Source organism: Cyprinodon variegatus, unplaced genomic scaffold (genome assembly GCF_000732505.1).
Source record: "Cyprinodon variegatus isolate N-32 unplaced genomic scaffold, C_variegatus-1.0 Scaffold301, whole genome shotgun sequence".
NCBI lineage: Eukaryota > Metazoa > Chordata > Actinopteri > Cyprinodontiformes > Cyprinodontidae > Cyprinodon > Cyprinodon variegatus.
Window position 1 is genome coordinate 241,604 of NW_015150754.1, and position 18,451 is coordinate 260,054.

An 18,451-nucleotide genomic window follows, 5' to 3' on the forward strand; every position below is an offset into this window, starting at 1 on the left:
ATCTGCGTGCAACAATTGAAAATATCGCACAGTGATATAGCTTAAGGGAGGCATTTTTTGAAAAATTTTCTGCCTGAATAATACACCGCCCACTCAAATTTAAATAGAGACAAGATTCTTATGGTTTGGTGCTTACACTAAGTTATTACCTATTTTGCCATTTAGTCTTCATTCCCTTTCTGTTTGTTCTCTCCCAGTGATGTCTCCATACCATTCTTTATTCTTAGAGGTATGCACATCCTACATACTTTGTTTTTAAACCATTTGGACCTATTTTGATTAATTCTATTTTGCATCTAAACTTGTCAATATCTTACTTGTGTTCAAGTCTTTTATTTTATTTATTTATTTTATTTTATTTTATAATCAATAACATAATGAGATAAGCCATACCTTTAAATAAGGTTGAAGCACTAAACTGGGGCTCTTTTATTTTGGGTATATGAGTGTCAAATTGCCATAACTGGCACTTATCTACCAGAGCGTTAAAGTATATATAAAAACATCTCTGAAGTTATTCTGACAATCTAAATTAAAACATCTATTTGAGATATCAGTAGAAAAACATGTGCTCTAATATTGCTTGCATGTAGAGCCATGCAAGCAATATATATATATATATATTTTTGCTCAATAAATTGTCCTGAATAAAGTCATGTTTCCACTTGCTGTGCTTCCAGCTAGTTTTGCATCCTTTCTTTGCCACACACATGAATCTCTAATAGGCAATTACCGGTTTTGTGTTGGGCAAAACCTACTCTTTGTGTCAGCTGGTTAGTTAGCTTGTTTTTTTGCCAGGTCTATGTATCCTTAGACTAATGCTTCCCCGCATTTTCCCCCTTGTACTCATCATATCCTATTCAATATCTTCTTCATTTGATTTCATTATTCTGTGATTAGCAATTTTCTTTTGGCAGCATCCTTCATTTTTTGCTATTAATGACTGTTATCCATTTAGTTGCCTTCAAACTGTTATGGTCTTTCTTCATCCCCTTTCAAAAGATAATTTTACGAGAAAGTAATTCAGTGACATTAATACAAAGACTAAAAATGTCCCTTAAAGACATTAATTTAAATATGAATAAAAGGAAATCGATTTCATTATGATATAGATCTGGTGATACTTTGTCTTATTTGACACAAATTGTGAGACGTGAAATAGTAATAGCCCTTTACTTATTTAATATGGACATAGAAAAACTCTCAGTTTGTTAGCAAATTTAGCTAATGCAACCTTTATAAATAGATTGCCATGGTGACTAGATGAATAATAAGTGGGGTGTTTATTTTTATCAATGCTTGCCACAATAAACATAACAGCAAACTTCCGATTTTGACAGATCAATATGTTTTTGCAGCAAACCTGTATTGATAATAGACAACACCTTAAAACCCTACCTGCAAGTACTGTACAACATGTTCAATGTGTTGTTTTATTTATGGCCATCCCATTTACAGTACTGAGAAAATTAGAGTCTGGTAGGACAGAACAGTTTTTTTTTCACCATAGCTGCATGGGGAATAGGTAAAAAAGTGCAAAACTTACGATCCAACTTTTGGTTTCTTTATGCAAAAATATTTGTGCAGTCTGTTGGATTGAAACTGTTGGCTAAAGGTTTCATGTTGCACTACAATATTCCTCATGGCAGACTTTTTAACAATATCATGAGGTTTCATGAAATATCAAACTTTGTCTGACACACTAAATGTAGTCTGTTACAGTAACTTCCTCTATGTACATATATGCTAAAGATCCAAGAGTCTAATAAATAGCAGAAGATCTATAAAGTAGCATCAAGAAAGCTTATTATTATAGTTACAATTATATAAAAAGCATTCAGGAAAATAGTTTTAAACAAGAAAAACATAAGCATTTTCAAATTAGCAAGAATCTTTCTCAAAGTATCACAAAGCAGAATATCTTTAAACTTGAAGTTAAGGCACAATCTATAGGGCTTCATATTAATGCTTCTTTTTTATTTAAAAATCTAACCATATAAAAGGCTTTTACTTTTCATTTATAAAGTATCTGAATGAAGCACACTCATAGATTACAGACATAAAAACCGAAATAAACCATTCCCTTAGTTCTGTTTAACATTTTACATTTTTAACCATCAAGCTTTTTTGGAATGCAGCCCTATGCGTTCTCCTATAGATCACTAGAAACAAAGTAAATTTGCCCTGTTGGGACAACTTAAGTTGCCTACACCCCAAATTAGTCTGCATCTTAGAGAGTTAATTGGATAAAAACAAATCCTCACCTGCATTTATGACTTTGCTTTAAGATACTATAAAATATGATATTTTTAAATAGGGATTAATACACTGTACTAGCCTTGGAGAAATAATAAAAGTTTGAGTAGCAATAATAAATTCTAAAATATCTAGTTTTTTTTTTATTATACAAAAATTCAAATATCTCATAAAAGAAATACCTCATGCCTAATTTACGTTTACATATTACTCAACTTTTGGCTTTCTCAAAACAGCTGAGAAAGTTAAATTACTCATGCATTTTTTAACAAGATAGGAGACATCTGCCTTTAATTTTTTGGACTGCTATTTAATTTCGAGGGTAATGGAACAAAATGAAGAGAGTATACATGCACATCTGTTTTTTTAATTTGAAGAAATTATTTTTACTTCAAATCTATTAGTTGATTCTGATGGACTATCTCAATAAAGTCTTAATTATTATATGTAAAGATGTAACAGAATGAGTAAATGTTTAAAATGAATTGAAAGTTACACATTAGTTCTCAGTTATAACAAATTATTCTTCACTCTTTTAGTATATTGATTTACCTTTCTCTGGGCAAACTGATGCGGGGTTGCTTTGGACAGCGTTTGCTCAGGGTGAAGAGCTTCCTTACTATCTTTTGCGCTTTTCCCAGGACCATGGTGGTGCTGGCTTCAAGCTGTGCATAACGCTTCTGCAGAGACATGTCAGCTGACCAAAACTTGGCAATCGTAGACACATTCAAAAACCGGTCAGTGGGTAACCTCTTCAGGAAGGCTTTGAACTCATCTGCAAGAAACAAAAGAGATACCGAAATGAAACAAATGGAAACTGGCTCATTTCTTGCACTTTATTTGAGCCCTCAAAACTCTTAGCCTTTAATTTCTTCACTGGTGGTATAAACAGAAAGAATGTGGAGCTGGAAGAGTTTAATGTCTCATTAGCAAATACTAAAAAGCTGTTTTCTGCTAATAAATTGGATTTACGAGGTAAACGGGAACCCTTTGATACGCAGGTATTCTCATTCAGCTAACTATTAAAGCCCCATCATGCTCTCTGCGGTATCACTGCCAACACTGTCATTTAGAAACCTTGATGAATAGCTGTCTGGTGTCACATGCAGATGGACATTTCCATTTATGTTGTAAATCTTTCATTATGAGCCCAAACAAGTTAGGAGTGCACCCATAATCACAGGTTGAATAGAGCAATAAAACTATATGACAAAATAGCAAAAGACCATCTTATCTCTCTGGGTTTTCCCTTCTAGATGGAAACTCTGATAAAACTGTCTTATACTATAATTTACAGCTGATTTTGCTGTGGTTACAGCAGTTGTTAATAAAGCACTGTAAAGCAAATACTCATAACTTTGGCTATTCTAGGACAAACATCACTTGCATTGATGCGTTTTAACAAAGTTGTTAGGTTTAAACAAAGCTAGCAGCAGTAATTTTAACACTTTCCTGCTGCAGATGGTTAAAAGTGGCACTAAAAATGATATTAAACATATTGGCTGAATTATTGTTTGACATCAGAGATAAAAGAGGGGAATGTATAATATAAATATAAAACAATCTAGAGAAATCAGAGTTAAAAAAACAAGCTTCAAAAACATACAGTTCATCGTTGAAACCGATGCACACCACTCTAGTATTAAGACAGTATTATTTGCATTTATATAACATTCCCATTCAACTCTGACACCACCAGCTGGAACGTATGATTCATTTTTCCAGAGTTTCCATGGACCACAAACAGATTAGTGAGACATTTTGTAGATTTTCTCAAAAATGTAACCAATCATATCATCAAAGCAAGCAGTCTTGTCTGTTCACTTAGTGTTTCCCAAACTACCAGAAAATGATATGACCGATCTCAAAATCACTGTAAAAGAAATTACTAATGCAATAGTAAATATTAAAGAGGGTAAGATACCTGGACCAGATGCAACTGGAATTGAAATCTTTAGGATGTTTCAAGATAAAGTAGGCCGTCCCCTTTTAGATAAGAATCATTTGGGTCTGGATCTCTCCCCCTTCCTTTAATGTTGCAACAATAAACATATTATTGAAATCTATCAAATCAGCAACACAATGTTGTACTTATAGACCAATCTCATTGTTGAATCGTGATTAAAAAATGATGCACAGTATAGGTATGAGGCTGAAGAAACATTTGTCTGAGATGATACATCCACAGCAGAATGGATTTGTACATTGATTCCACAATATACGGAGAGTGATGAATATTATTCAAGAGAAAAGGGGGAGTAAAGACAATGCTTTAATTTCAAAAGCCTTCGACAGGTTTGAATTGCGATATCTTTTTGAAGTTCTAAAACAATTTGGCATTAGTGGCAATTGTTAATGAAAGCATCCAAGGAATATTAATCTCCAAATGCAAAACTGCATTATTTCAATTCAAACCTCCCTCACTCCTGCATTACATGTGGTGTTGAAAATGGTTCTTTACTTCACTGTATATGAGAACACTTAAAGGTTAAAGATTTTCTGAAAAGAATATTGAACTAACTTAGTGAAATTATTTTTTTTTTATCCCTTTGGATCCCTAATTGTGCATTTTGAATGCATACCCTAAGGACTCTTCAGCGGTTGAAATCGACAGGGTGCTCTTGGAAATTTGTGTTTTGGATGCTGAGTGCTGTATTGCAAGATGTAGACTTAGACATACTCTAAACTTTAATGTCACAGAGTGTATATAAAAAAATTTAGTAGGATAATAAAGTAGGAAGGATCAGAGACCCATCCTTTCATTGTTTTTTTGATACATACATTTTTACATTTTATATATATATATATATATATATATATATATATATATATATATATATATATATATATCCAGCTGTCAATGGGTGAGAGGTGGGCAACCCTGGGGCAACCCTGGGCAGGTTGCCATCGCAGGGATAGATATGTGTATGTATGTATATGCTTTTACATTTAAATTCCCTTAGGAATCAATGCAGTATTTTTTTATTGAATTTTACTTTTAAATTCCATTTAAATTTGTACCATTAAGAGCACACATTGGAAGCAAAGTTTAAAAAGTGTGCAATCAACTTAAAACCAGCAAGTCAATCAGCTTAACTGAATAACAACTCTGTTTTACCCTTTGGCTTGATTAAACTAATCCTGTGTTGTTACAGCTCTGAAGCTAAAAGCCTGCTTCACTTAAAAATACTTCTCCTGTCCATTACACAATATTGATGGGCAATTTCTTTTTTTTTTTCTATTTGAAACAGATTTTTAGATTTTTTTCCCCAGATTTTCTTTTTTTCTTAATGCATTTCTTTTAAACACATGAAACATATTTTTTTATCCAAAAAAATAGTTTTCAATTGAAAGTCTAACAAAACATATATCTTTTTATGGCTGATAATAGTTGACAGCTCAATTTAGAGCCAAAGTAAACCATACAAATATTTTTGAAACTTTTATATATTATTGAACTGGTAGGTCTCACTGCTTATTGCCTATTTCCCAACTGAAGGACTTCAGTGTTTTTTATCCAAGCTCAGATTTCATTTGATCATTTTTTTAATTTTAAATTCTAAAACAGCTAGAATTATCAGACAGTTTGATAATCATGAGACAAAACATTCTAAAAGCTGTTTTGCCTTAAAACCTTTCAGAATGAGACAAGTAAGAAGATTCTATAAAATTATCTTTTTAAAATGCACACAAGGACATTTCAGAACATTATGTTGTTGATTAATAATAAATCAGTTGCAAATTTGGCTACATAATTAAAGTGAATAAAGGTTGAGGGATAGACCTTTTCTGGAGAATGTGGAATCTTTGGTTATGTGCAAAACAATGCAAGGAAGGGTCAGCAAGCAGAAGAAGAGTCTTTCTTAAAAATCCAGGGATAGGATTTCAACTCAAATATTGATTTTTGATGGAAAACAACACGTCGACTAAATTACATGGGGACCATCAATGGCACAAACAGCAACTCAGTTTAACACCTTGTTCTAATCCTGCCAACACTGTTAGGGCAATTATATGTTCCATTACAAAACAGTGGCTGAATAACATGCCAGTTATGAAGGCAACAATTTCTCTTTCTTCCAGGGCCAGCTTAGTGAGACCTTTTTGGTTTGTTCTGGGTCTGCTGGAGAATCTCATGTGCTCCTTTTGGCATGAAGAAATCTGCAGCTGAGCTGACCCGAGCTGAGCCCAACTGACAAAACTCAAGCCTATTACAGTGCTCAGTGATCCCAGATGACACAATGGTCAGGTTCCTTCGATCCCTCTCTTTGTGCTCGTCTGCCTTTTTCCCTCTGTGATTGTTCTCTACTAGACAAGATGAGGTTGTTTCTCTCCTGAGTCGTATGCCTTAGTTTGCTTGGGTTTGTGTGCCTTAGCTTCTTGTCTTGCTTCCTGGGCTTCCAGATAACTTTCTTACATGTCTTGTCAGCTCTATTTTTCAGGTTAAAAGTGCAGATTTTCCTTTTTTCATTTACTCAGTAAACAAGTGCTTCTGTTGCGTGCTGCTTTTTGGGGCAAACTTTTAATATATGCTGCTTAGTTATGTCTCTTTTTTTGACAAAGGTATATATTGGATCTTAGAAGTATACCAGCATATGTTGTAATTCAAAGTTTGTTTCTTAAAGTGATTTGAGACCTGGATAAATATTTTGAAATCAAATGAACATATCAGACTGAGGAAACCAGTGCAATCAGTGAAACTCTTTTTAGGAGATTCCAAAGATTTCCTAATCTTTTTTTGGGGGGCAGTAAATGCTTTGATGAAAGCTTAAACTCATCATTAAGGTAAACAAAACAAGAAACCATGAAATATGGTCACACCATCCTGTTTCACAATTCTTTAAATAACTGTCATTACCATTATTATTTTTAGCTTTGTGCCATAAAAAAGATCTTGTGCTCCAGTTTGGTTAAGAAAATCCCCCCTAGAGGCTCTGGCAGATTTTTAGCAAGTCTTGTAGATATAGGTTGGTGTAAAAGGCTTCTGTTATGCCACTCTATGCCTGAAATTTAACTAATACAGAAGATTATTGTTTAGTAAACGATGGAAACTCTTTTCGGTTCAGGTGAGTCCTGACAATTCTAATGATCATCACAAAATGTTTGATTTTTTAAAGGATTTATAAAGGTCTCCGACCATTCATGACTACAGTGTACCCATATACTTAATGAATATATCTCTGTAGCTCAAATCATTTCAAACTGTTTTCGTGAACATTTAACAGCTCTCCAAACAGTAGAGACTTTTTTACATCATGGATACGAAGCTGAGAAATCTCCAACTAATATGTAAGGTGATATGGACTTCTAAAGAAGTCCAATCTGAAGAATAAATTATTTCAGTCAGTTACCAGCCAGATTTCTTAATAAAGTGGCAGTTTTTGATTGTTGCTTCATGAGTTCATAAGTCCTTTTTTTTCTCCTAAAAAGAGTTATGTAGAGTGATCCATTTTGGAGCTAAGATCAGCAAATTCTGCTCGCTTCTGTTTTGGTATTCCTTCCCTCCTTTTAATTTCCATCCATTCTTCAATCATTAATTAACTTAAAGAGATTTTACCTTCATTCTTCAACCATTTAACAACCCCCTCCGTATTTTATGCTTCCGTTTATTTTTTTGTGTGCTGCTACATCCTCTAGTTCAACTCTCACTTTCAATTTAACACATCTTTAGCAATCATTTCCAGTCTCATTAGGCTGGAGGAATTTGTCTGTCTATTTTCCACCCTCTTCTTGACATTTATGACTATGCTCAAAATTTATGGTCAATTTTGCCCACTCAAAATCTATCAGATAAAGAGCCAGGGGTGTTATTTTCCCTAATGGGTGACAACCCGGCCTTGAAATCTTAATATCTGTGCTGTTTAAATGATTCATGCCATTTTCAAGCAGAGATGGCAGTTAAGTGACTGGCTGGCAGAAGCCTGGTGGTTGTCTGTATATTCTGTAGAGAAGCAGTAGCCTGAACAGTCAGTAATGGAATTTGAGAAATCCCGAGAGCCAAACAAGCAACTTAGCTAAATTTCTAGTTACATAGATTAGAATTGTACTAAACACTGAATGGATTGTTTTTCAGTATGTTACTAGAATATAGTTAAATGTACAGAAAATACTTCATTGGTTTAAATAAGGAGGAACCACAACATGGTACAAACAAGTGATGATCCCTAAATATAGAAAGCCTAGTGTGTGGATTGATAAAATATCTTAAATAGTAGAAGCAGTTGTTGGAACTGGTTGTCTTGACAGATGAAACTGGAATGAAGGGAAAATATTAAAGTTTAATTTGGCATGACGAGTAAAACGAAAGTGAAATTTCATTTCAAATTGCTAGTACAGAATGATATTCCATCCTTTAATAAAAAAACAATAGCCCTTATAACAATAGATGGCCCATGACTGATTTTTAAAATGTATTAATTGCAGTATATAGAGGACCAACTCTGCCATATTTAAGAAGAAATACAGAAATAAATAAATGCTCACTAAATAAATAAGCATACAATTAACTGTGCCCAAAAATATAACAAACTAATAAATGTAGGTAAACATTAAATCATACAGTGAGACATAAATGTATGAATCTCTTTTAATTAGCTTCTTTATTTATTTGCCTTTGCAATAATTACCTTATCTATTTATTGTCCCTTATAATCTTGAACTTAATTTATTACTTATCTTTTTAAGTATTTTTTTATGTGCATGATATCATGTTTTTGTCTGTTTTATTCTTCCTTTGTATTTTTTACCTAATATATTTCTTCAATGCAATTTATTTCTGCCTGTCGTTTTTACATTTCTGTATGCATTTCTGCCTCATTATGCCAATTAGGATGGGGTGATTCTTAGACGGTCAACTTTCACCCATGAGGGAGCCTGTGCTTGGGGTGTTGACATCAGAGGTGTTCTGTCCAACCCGGACTGACTGAGGCCTCTGAATGCATATTTGATATAGTTATTAGGATAACTATGATATTATAGTTAATTATAATATTGTAACTTTTTAACTTTATCTGACAAAGATACACAAAGGAACCCTGACAAAAAAAAGAAGTTTATTTGCACCTTCACATCACTAACAAACAGTATTAACAGCCTGCACAGAGAGCATGCTGTCTGCAGGTCAGACAGCAGAGAAGTTCAGCTGTAACTGGGGCTAGAGGCATGTTGTCTGGTGAGAGTACCATTTCTATTTAAAGGTGATGGAGCCGCTGCCTTACCCAAGGCACCAGGGGTCTTCTAGCTATTTTCCTATCTACGTGCAGCGCAGTAAGGCTTAAGTATTTTACCAGAGCATTAAAATAACCTTTAAAGAAACTGCATCAGTGGCTAAAATAGTTTGGGGGAATGGCAAGAGAGGTTTCTTCCCCAATACTTCAATGGCAAATTGTAAGAATGTAATAACAGAAAAATATGTTATGTAGTTTAAAAGCAGAATTTAGTTCCTATGCTTCAGAAGACTTATAATTACTGAAAACTGGAGATCTATTAAATCAAAGTAAAAAAAAAAAAAAAAAACACATTGTTTAGAACTAGCTTTGATTGTTATCTTTTTAATCAGGTATCTTTGGTTTAAATTTGTGGTCCAACTGTGTTCTACTTGCTTAACTACCCACTTATATCATAATTCTATATTTATTAGCTTTTATTCTGGTTTTCACTTTGACTCTATCGTACTGTTCCGTTCATGTAAAGCACTTTGAAATGTTTTTGTTTGGGATTGTGCTGTAAAAAAATATACTTATCTTGCTTTGCCTTAAACAATAAGCCTATGTGCAGCATTTATAATGTTTTTTGTGAAAGGAGATTGTTTTTGGCCATAATTTTATCCATCAGTCACAATTTTGTGAACATTACTCAATCTTACATGCCAAAACTATAACAAGGCATAATCTAAACAATATACATTTTTCTGTTTATAAGGAAACAGTTATTTCTTAGTGGAAAGCATTTAACATAGTAGATTATCTCTACAGTACTTTCTTTGCCACATGTGCTGCAAAGATGGCCCATACCATAAAATCCCTGCCTCAGTTACCATGTTAACATGTACAGATAGATGATTCCTCTACTGATACCCACTTCACAATTGAAAAGGATGTACTGACTTCTTTCCAGGAATGTAAATACCCCTAGCTATTGTCAAACTGTCTCTATTATAAATGGGACCAGAACTAATGGTTTGACATTCCTTTCACAGCGAACACAATTGTGTCTCAAACATCTTTCTTGCCGTTGTTGTGGGGAACTCATCTGTCAGTCACATCTCACTGAAGAGCCTTTCATTAAGTCCCTCATGATTTCCCGCAACAGCAACTTCAATAATTATTCTGCTTCCAATGTGCTTTTAATTTGATTGCAAAGATAAAATGTTGCTGGTGTTGGGAAGTCTGCAGGCAAATGTGGCAGAACTCTCTCTTTGTATTTTATTCTGTCGCACTGCCTGCTGGGGGATGTGAAGTGGAAAACAGAGGGTCCAGAGCTGTCGACAAAGCTGCTATCTCCATCACTTCAAAGTGTCTGTAACACATTAAAAGCTCCATCCATCATACATAGCTGACACTGCTGCTCACATAATAGTTAACAGAAAGAATTTTTTTTTTAAATCTTTAGATCCTCTGTATTCAAAACTTAACTTTAAATAGTTTAGAGGCATTTTAATCACACTTCAGTGAACTCATTTATCTCCCAGAACAGTGGCTAAGTATATATCAAAAGAACGAACATTATATAGAAACGTACATATCCCTTTAACTACTATAATTATAGGAGATTTTGACTTTTAATTGTAGTGAATCATTCAGAGGACTACAGAAAGAATGGCTTTCAGTGGAAATTGAGGAAAGTGGCAGTATGTGAAAATATACATTGTAAACTCTAAAGTGCAAGCTTTGTTACACAAAATAAATGCTGTGTTTAAATAGTTCTGGTCTCATGAGTTCTGACTAAGATAAACAGTCAAAAGAAAGTTATCCTTTTTAATGTTCAGTGCATATCCAGGAAGGTGTCAACGAGATCAGATAGAGAGAAGAAGACAGCAAGATCGGTCTTACAAAACTGAGTAATTATCATACACTCTAATTGCATTTCTTTTTTAATCTAGTAAAGCCTTTTGTTTTTAGATTAGCTCCTAACCCCCGGAAGACTTGCAGTTTTTTCCAAACATCTTTAATTAGAAAATCCTTTAAGAGGACAACTGCACTCTAAGTGCTTGCTTTATAGTAAACTTATATATTCAGAGGCGAGCAAATGCTGAACTATCCATCACCAGCAGACTAATTAAAATTTAAACCATTTTTAAAGATTAACATTCAAGCTTTCAGAGCCTTATACTTTGCAGCTATTATATGTTCATGTTGGCAAGTCATGCTTATGACTTAGCATTTGCCCAACTCTACCACCCACACCGTGGGAGTTATCGTAAGTACACTGTTGACATTTTCCAACCACTGTAAGTTTAGCTATCAAATGATAAAAATCTGACTTGTGAGAAAACTTTGCAGCTTGTAAGAGTGACCTGATTTACACTCCTTTCAGCCAATCAATAAAACGTTGACCTGAATTTCACATTTTTAGGACATCATGCTCCAAATAGAAATTTGATGAGTAAATTAAAATACAGATGGAGATAGTGGTGGAAAGCAAGGGAAAGGACATTTTTATATATTTTAATCACAGCATGCAGAGCATGTAAATAACTTTCCTGACTCTGTGGTGTCGTATGAAATAATTTGGTCTACCTTTACTGTTTATCTAAATCACCTTACTGGAATATGAGAGGTTAGATAACAAAAAAAAAATAAAAAATCCCATAAAAAATTTGGCATTTTACCAAATTACATTATGTGAAAAAACATTTTCTTGCGCAAAAAAGACTGTCATGTTGTAGGAAGATACAAAATGGAAGGTACAGTAAAAAAAAACAACAAAAACATTTCATTTCTTCAAACAGACACTTGCATCTGCAGACAGGTTTCCCAAATAAAATCTCATGGATATTAGAGTTATATGTTCACTGTGGAACAATCATTCTAACTGCCCAAGAGGTTTGGTTGAAATAAAGTCACTGTTTCTTGGCTTCCAAGCTATTCTGCGTGTGTAGTTAGCTGTTGTTCCCGCCAGCAGAGAGAAAGGAGAGCTCATGCGGAATCTCTTATGGGGAGTTATATGAAGCAGAACATGTCTCTCCTGTGTGGCAATGCAGCTGCTGTGAGCTGTGCCCCTTTCAAACTGCCGTTGTGTACGGACTGTTTGTACACAGCCAGCTGTATGTTAACAGATTCGCTTTTGGTTAATAATGGTAGAGAAACTCAGTATATAAAGATTAGACGGCACAGGATTGGATGGGGACATCATAATGCGGCTCATAGTTTGAGCGAAAGAAAGAGGAAGATGTTTCAGTAACTGACACATTTTGTGAAATGAACTGAGCTCTGAGCATTGAGCTCTACTCATCAATCAGACATATGTGAGTTCTAATCAATGCCATCTCCTTAGGGATGTTCTCCTTATGGCTTGTGTTGTGCAAATATGACCTAAAAGCTGTCTAAGAATTGTGTTTCATAGCAGGAAACATTTATACTGAGAGGAAAATGTAAAAATCTTCAACTATCTTACTGGAATTGTTTATGTGAAAAAAGGACCTGATTTAGATAACTTGTAAGGAAGATGGTAATGGAGTTAAATTCCCATTAGAATAACAAAACAAACTGCATTAACCTAAAATAGCAGTAAAGCTGTCCTAACTGGATATCAGTATATGCAATAGAAAAACCTGGTTCAATCAGCCATTGATAACTACCATTATGACTGTGGGTCTTTTACCTTTTTATCCTGAATTAGTCTTTCCACAATGTTAGCCTATTCTAAATAACAACGCTAATGAATTAGTAAATGAATAGATTTAAGTTAACCATACCATCCAATGTACCTTGCACTCTCCAACCGAGGATCTTTAAAATGCTTCTTTTGAAATAAAGTTATTAACTTATGATGGGCCTCTTGCCAGTATTAGAGTATGACAATCTGTTAAAAGGTTGTTAAAAAAAATGCTTGCAGAGTTGTTTTATGTTCTCCCTGTGCATGTGTGGGTTCTCTCCAGCTACTTAAAAAACCTGACTGTTAAGTTAATTGGTTTCTCTAAATTCTCTGTAGGTGTGAGTGTGTGCATGAATGGTTGTTTGTCCTGTTTGTCTCTGTGTTGCCCTGCTATGTACTGGTGACCTATCCGGGGTGTACCTCGCCTCTCGCCCCTAGACAGCTGGAGATAGGCACCAGAACCCCTCGCAACCTCAGCAAGGATAAAGCATGATGGAAAATGAATGGAAAAAAATGTTTGCCACGACATCCCTACAGTCTACGAGTCAATGAGAATTCAGAAAGGTGCTGGTTTGAAAAGTACTTTCTCTAGCAAGGTTTCCCATTACGAGTTTCTGTGCAGTGCCAATCAACTTAATCAAAGATGGGCTCCATTTTTCTCCCATGCTAAAAAGAAAAATAAAAGAAATACAATTTGTAGCAAAAAATAAAACAATAATTATTGGGAATTCAGAAGAAAAATCATAACTATGTTATGAAACTAGCATGAAGTGTAGAGGTTTGTTCGAAAAAACAGCTAAAAACTTCTGCTAAATTCAAGGTTATCATATGCTGTGAGAATCTTGTAAAGAACCTACTCTTGACAAACATAAGTAGTAGATGAACACCTTCTAAAAATTATTTAAAAAAAAACGCTGCTGTCTTTTTCTACATATTGCACTGAAAAAGTATCATTATCCAACATTTTATTTTAATATGATATCTTAAATATTTAAAATATAATCAGAATAATTTAAAAGTTGGTACATTTTTTAAAATAAGACTGAATCTACATCGCAATTATTTGCAACCAACAACATATTTGTGTTAGACTTTCATCCTTTCTTTGCTACCAAACAGAAAAAAATTACCTGTCCCTGCTGATGTTCTGCCATGTCAGTCCCATTAGAATGCTTTCATTCAAAGACTTAACCTGAAACACCACACTCCAACTTTCTGTGGAATACAAATGAAACAAATGACAGACCAATTCACTCCCTGTCAGGAACTGCTGCAGGGGAAGTTTACTTTACCCGCTTGAAAAATAGTCACTCTGTGCCACAAAAACTCCCTAAATACAACTAGCCTTTGCACTAACACTGCAGCAACTGAATGAAATTGAAGTGTGTTCGACTAAAGCACACAAATCCAAAAATATGTGACAGATCCACTCTTAAGATCGCAAACCCATCGTATAAGTGAGAAATGGGATTCATTTCAGTTTGTGAAACCAATATATGCGCAGGCACAACACATGGGAAGTAACGCCATTGGGGTGGTTGTTAGTGGACCCTTGTGGATGATTGAGACTTGAAGAAAACCCTTTAGTGCTCTACCTCGAGCCCTCAGTAAGCGTAAAGAAGATCAATCTGAACTTGGAGCACAACTTTCCCTCTTGTTTAAACAGTATCAATACTGTATATATATATATATATATATATATATATATATATATATATATATATATATATATATATGCATGCCCAGAAAAAGGTCCATAAGATACTCTCATTCTCCTTCAGCTGTCTTTACCAGAGAAAAGGCTGAAAATATTTTCATTTGAAATGTTGCTTTAAGGAATATCCTGAAAAAAAAATGCCATTTATGATTCATTCTTTGAACAAACACTAGACATAAATTATTTTTGAGTCTAAAAATATACGGTTGACAGACTGATGATAAAGGTTAATAACACTAGAGGTAGGTTGTCAGATGTATGTCACACATTGTTTAAAATAAACTGTCATAGGTTTATAGCTTTAATATAAATATACAGCTAAAAGTTTGACTTAATATGCAGTGAAATACATACTGTATAATATATATAATATATGTTAACACAATTCTAATTCTAATGATATAAAGACAATAGTGTTTTAATCTTGTTAGTTGAAGGAAACGTTTCAAAAAATATGTTGAGCAACCTTTTTCAAATGTAAAAGTTTTAGGCAATCAGTGTCTGCATTTTTTTATGGTTTAAATAATAATTTTTCTTAAAAATTTGCAATATAGAAAATAGGTGATATTGCTTCTTTTCCATGTTACACAACTTGAACATTTACAAAAAACAGAAAAAGATTGAACAAATATTTAGCATACATGAAAAGACAGAGTGTATTTTAAGAGACATACTTATCCATTCGGTACAAAATTAATATAAACCTGAGAGACTGCAAAATATGTGAGAGTTTTGATTTAGAGAAAGTATTCTACAATTCTACCAACTTACAGAAGCACTTTGTGAAAGGCCTTGTTAAAAAATTGTAGATTTTTTATGCAAAATTTGCCACTTTATGTGTGAGCCATAGATTAAGGTGACTCACTGAATGTAAGCTGAAGCTATGCAATGGTTAATTAGCCTGTCAGTTTATGCAGCATTTCTCTTATGTCTGCCTTCTACCTATTTGCTAAAGGAAATAGCCTCAAAAACATTTCAAATCTGATATTTATGGCAGATATCCAGATAAATAGCATCACAAAAAAATAACATCAAACAGCATCATTAAAATTATTTATATTTAAAAGAGCTGCTGTCTACTAAGAGCTTGTTAATATTCAATAATCGTTCCCAACTCCAATTATACCAAAAAAAAAAAAAAAAAGATTGTGTTCTGTCGAATAAAGTTTTAACTTCCCTAATTAGGATGCAGCACTAAGGAGTCTGCCTTTGAATTACAAACAAATATAAATATGTAATATTTAGGTACTCACTAAAATCTATCTAGTTGTATAAGTTATTAGTAGTTTTTAAATAAAATGCATTCAACAGTCCTTTTAAATCTCTTAACAGTCAGTTTGATTTTGCAATTTCTTTAGACTAATATTTTCGGTTCATATCTCAGTTTGAGCCCTATGATAGATACAAGCAACATTTACCTCCTTAATGAAATGATGAAATAATTACCACAATCACTCAATATAATCATATAATATCCTAAAGTCTTAGACATTCTCTGAGCTAAAGAAAGATAAATCTTGTCTTCCTTCTTACTTTGGTGCCATTTAATCCTCCAGGTCAAATCTTACTACCCCTAGCTGAAATCAACACAGCAGTAGGCCCCAGTGCCTTCAGCATTGCTTTTTGAAGATGAACTGCCTCCCTGACTACTGCAGAGAGATCAGAAATGGAAAATGGATTTAGGGAACGTGGAAGGGGGAGGTCAGTCGTTAATATCCAGCTAGCTACTTTCAAGCTGCGTCCACCTGAGGGGTAAGCCTCTCTATCATTTTTTCCCTTTTTCTGCCAAATTATACATCAGGGTTTTACAGCAGGCATATGCATTTTCTATCAGGTCTGTTTCCCACTTGCTAAGTTACACGCATCAGGGGTCTGCACAGGGAAAATACAGCTTCACATGATTGGGTGCTGAGAGCAGCCAACTAAAACCTTTGCTTTCCACTGTAGGCCACTGAAGTGCTCCGGTGGAGCAGCTGGAGATTGCTCAAGGACATCTTAAAAGCAGCTTCTCAAGAAAGACTGAGCATCACTGCCTCACTTTACTCTGCCATGCACAGAGACTGAGATATTGTCTGATGATGTGACATTTTAGGGTATTATTCGTTCCAAAGTCTAGGTTGGTAATAAATAGAAGGCTATTGTGATGAACGGGACTGTGGATTCACCCTCATGCAGCCTTTGCTTTATGTTTTTTTCTATGTGCTGTGTGCATGTATGTATTAGTGAAAGGGTCCAACAAAATAAACTCTTCTGTATATTTCCATTCATTGATCCATCCTCTAAATGTCACAACCACACTGGAGAGGACCCTGTGGCATTTGTAAAAGAGATGTCTTTCATGTACAAAATGCTGACATCTTTGGACACTGGCTTTATAAGGGGTTGAAAAACACAATCAATTTGTTTCCCCAGGGAAGAGGAGTGATTGTAATGTTTCTATTTTTCTGACAAGAGCTAAACAAGTTTGATTTTCATGGTTGGTTCAAATAAAAATTCTCCAGCCCCATACAGTACTGTAAACCATCACATAAAAAAAAAAATTAATAAGAGATCTTTCATGCTTATCTTAAAATTACTTTGAAAGTGACTGCGCCAGCTTTATGATCTTTTAGCTCACTAAGCACAGCATGCAACAAACAAAGTTATTTTCATATCAATTTAAAGGCCAAATATCATCAAACTTCATAGCTAAAAATTCCTCAAATCCTGAAACCATAAAATATATCGCTATAAGCCCAGTGTGACAGTGTTTAATTGTTTTTAATAATAATTGAACTTTATTGATCTCACATTGGAGAAACTTATCTCTGCATTTGGTAAATGGTAAATTGCATTTACTTATATAGCGCCTTTTTTCAAGTCAGGAGACTTGACCAAAGTGCTTTACACTACATTCATTCACCCATTCACGCACACACTCACACACTGATGGTGGCAAGCTAAATTGTAGCCACAGCTGCCCTGGGGCTCACTGACAGAAGCGGGGCTGCCGTACACCGGGCCCTCATTTTACCCATTCCATTGGAGAGCAGTGGGCTGCCATTGTGTGGCACTCAGGGAGCAGTGTTGGTTTAAGGGTCTTGCTCAGTATCCCAAGGTGGACGCTGGGGGGAGCTCGCTCCCACTAGGCCAACACTCCCACAAAGTTTTCTACGTTAAAGAGAAAGATTTTTTATTTTAAGAAATTTTTTTCTGTTTAGCGCCATCTAAAAAAGGAAGGGTTCATATCCATCTATACAGAGCATCTATTCATATTATCTTAAAGTAGTGTGTGGAAGTGTTTAAACAGGTTACTTTAATTAAGTCAAATTGAAGTGTGGTAGCTTATTGGTTACACCAAAAAGAGTTCACATGCACTTTAGTGGAAAGTGCATGTGAACTCTTTTTGGTATAACCAATAAGCTAATGTGAATAAGTTCAATGGAATACGTAAGTTTTATTTTTTTTAAAAAGCTTCTTAAAAAAAAATGGATAACCCAAACCTTGGGATAGTAGCCAAAAACAAAGATTATCAGTGATGGGACTAACGGCGTTGAAAGTAACGGCGTTACTAACGCCGTTACCTTGTTTTAGTAACGAGTAATCTAACTAATTACTTTGACTGTAAATATAACCCAGCTACCATTGCAGACACCCCGTTACTGCGCGTTACTCAGGTCGCAC

General features: G+C 34.5%; 1 protein-coding gene across 1 annotated transcript in view; it reads right to left on the bottom strand.

The window, feature by feature from the left end:
• The window catches only part of LOC107090588 (BMP/retinoic acid-inducible neural-specific protein 3-like), a 241,338-nt gene that overhangs the window by 5,146 nt on the left and 217,741 nt on the right, over positions 1 to 18,451 (bottom strand). Inside the window, exon 7 of the mRNA XM_015384051.1 lies at positions 2,809 to 3,031. Coding sequence (XP_015239537.1) covers positions 2,809 to 3,031 — 223 coding nt within the window. The remainder of the gene's footprint in view (positions 1 to 2,808; positions 3,032 to 18,451) is intronic.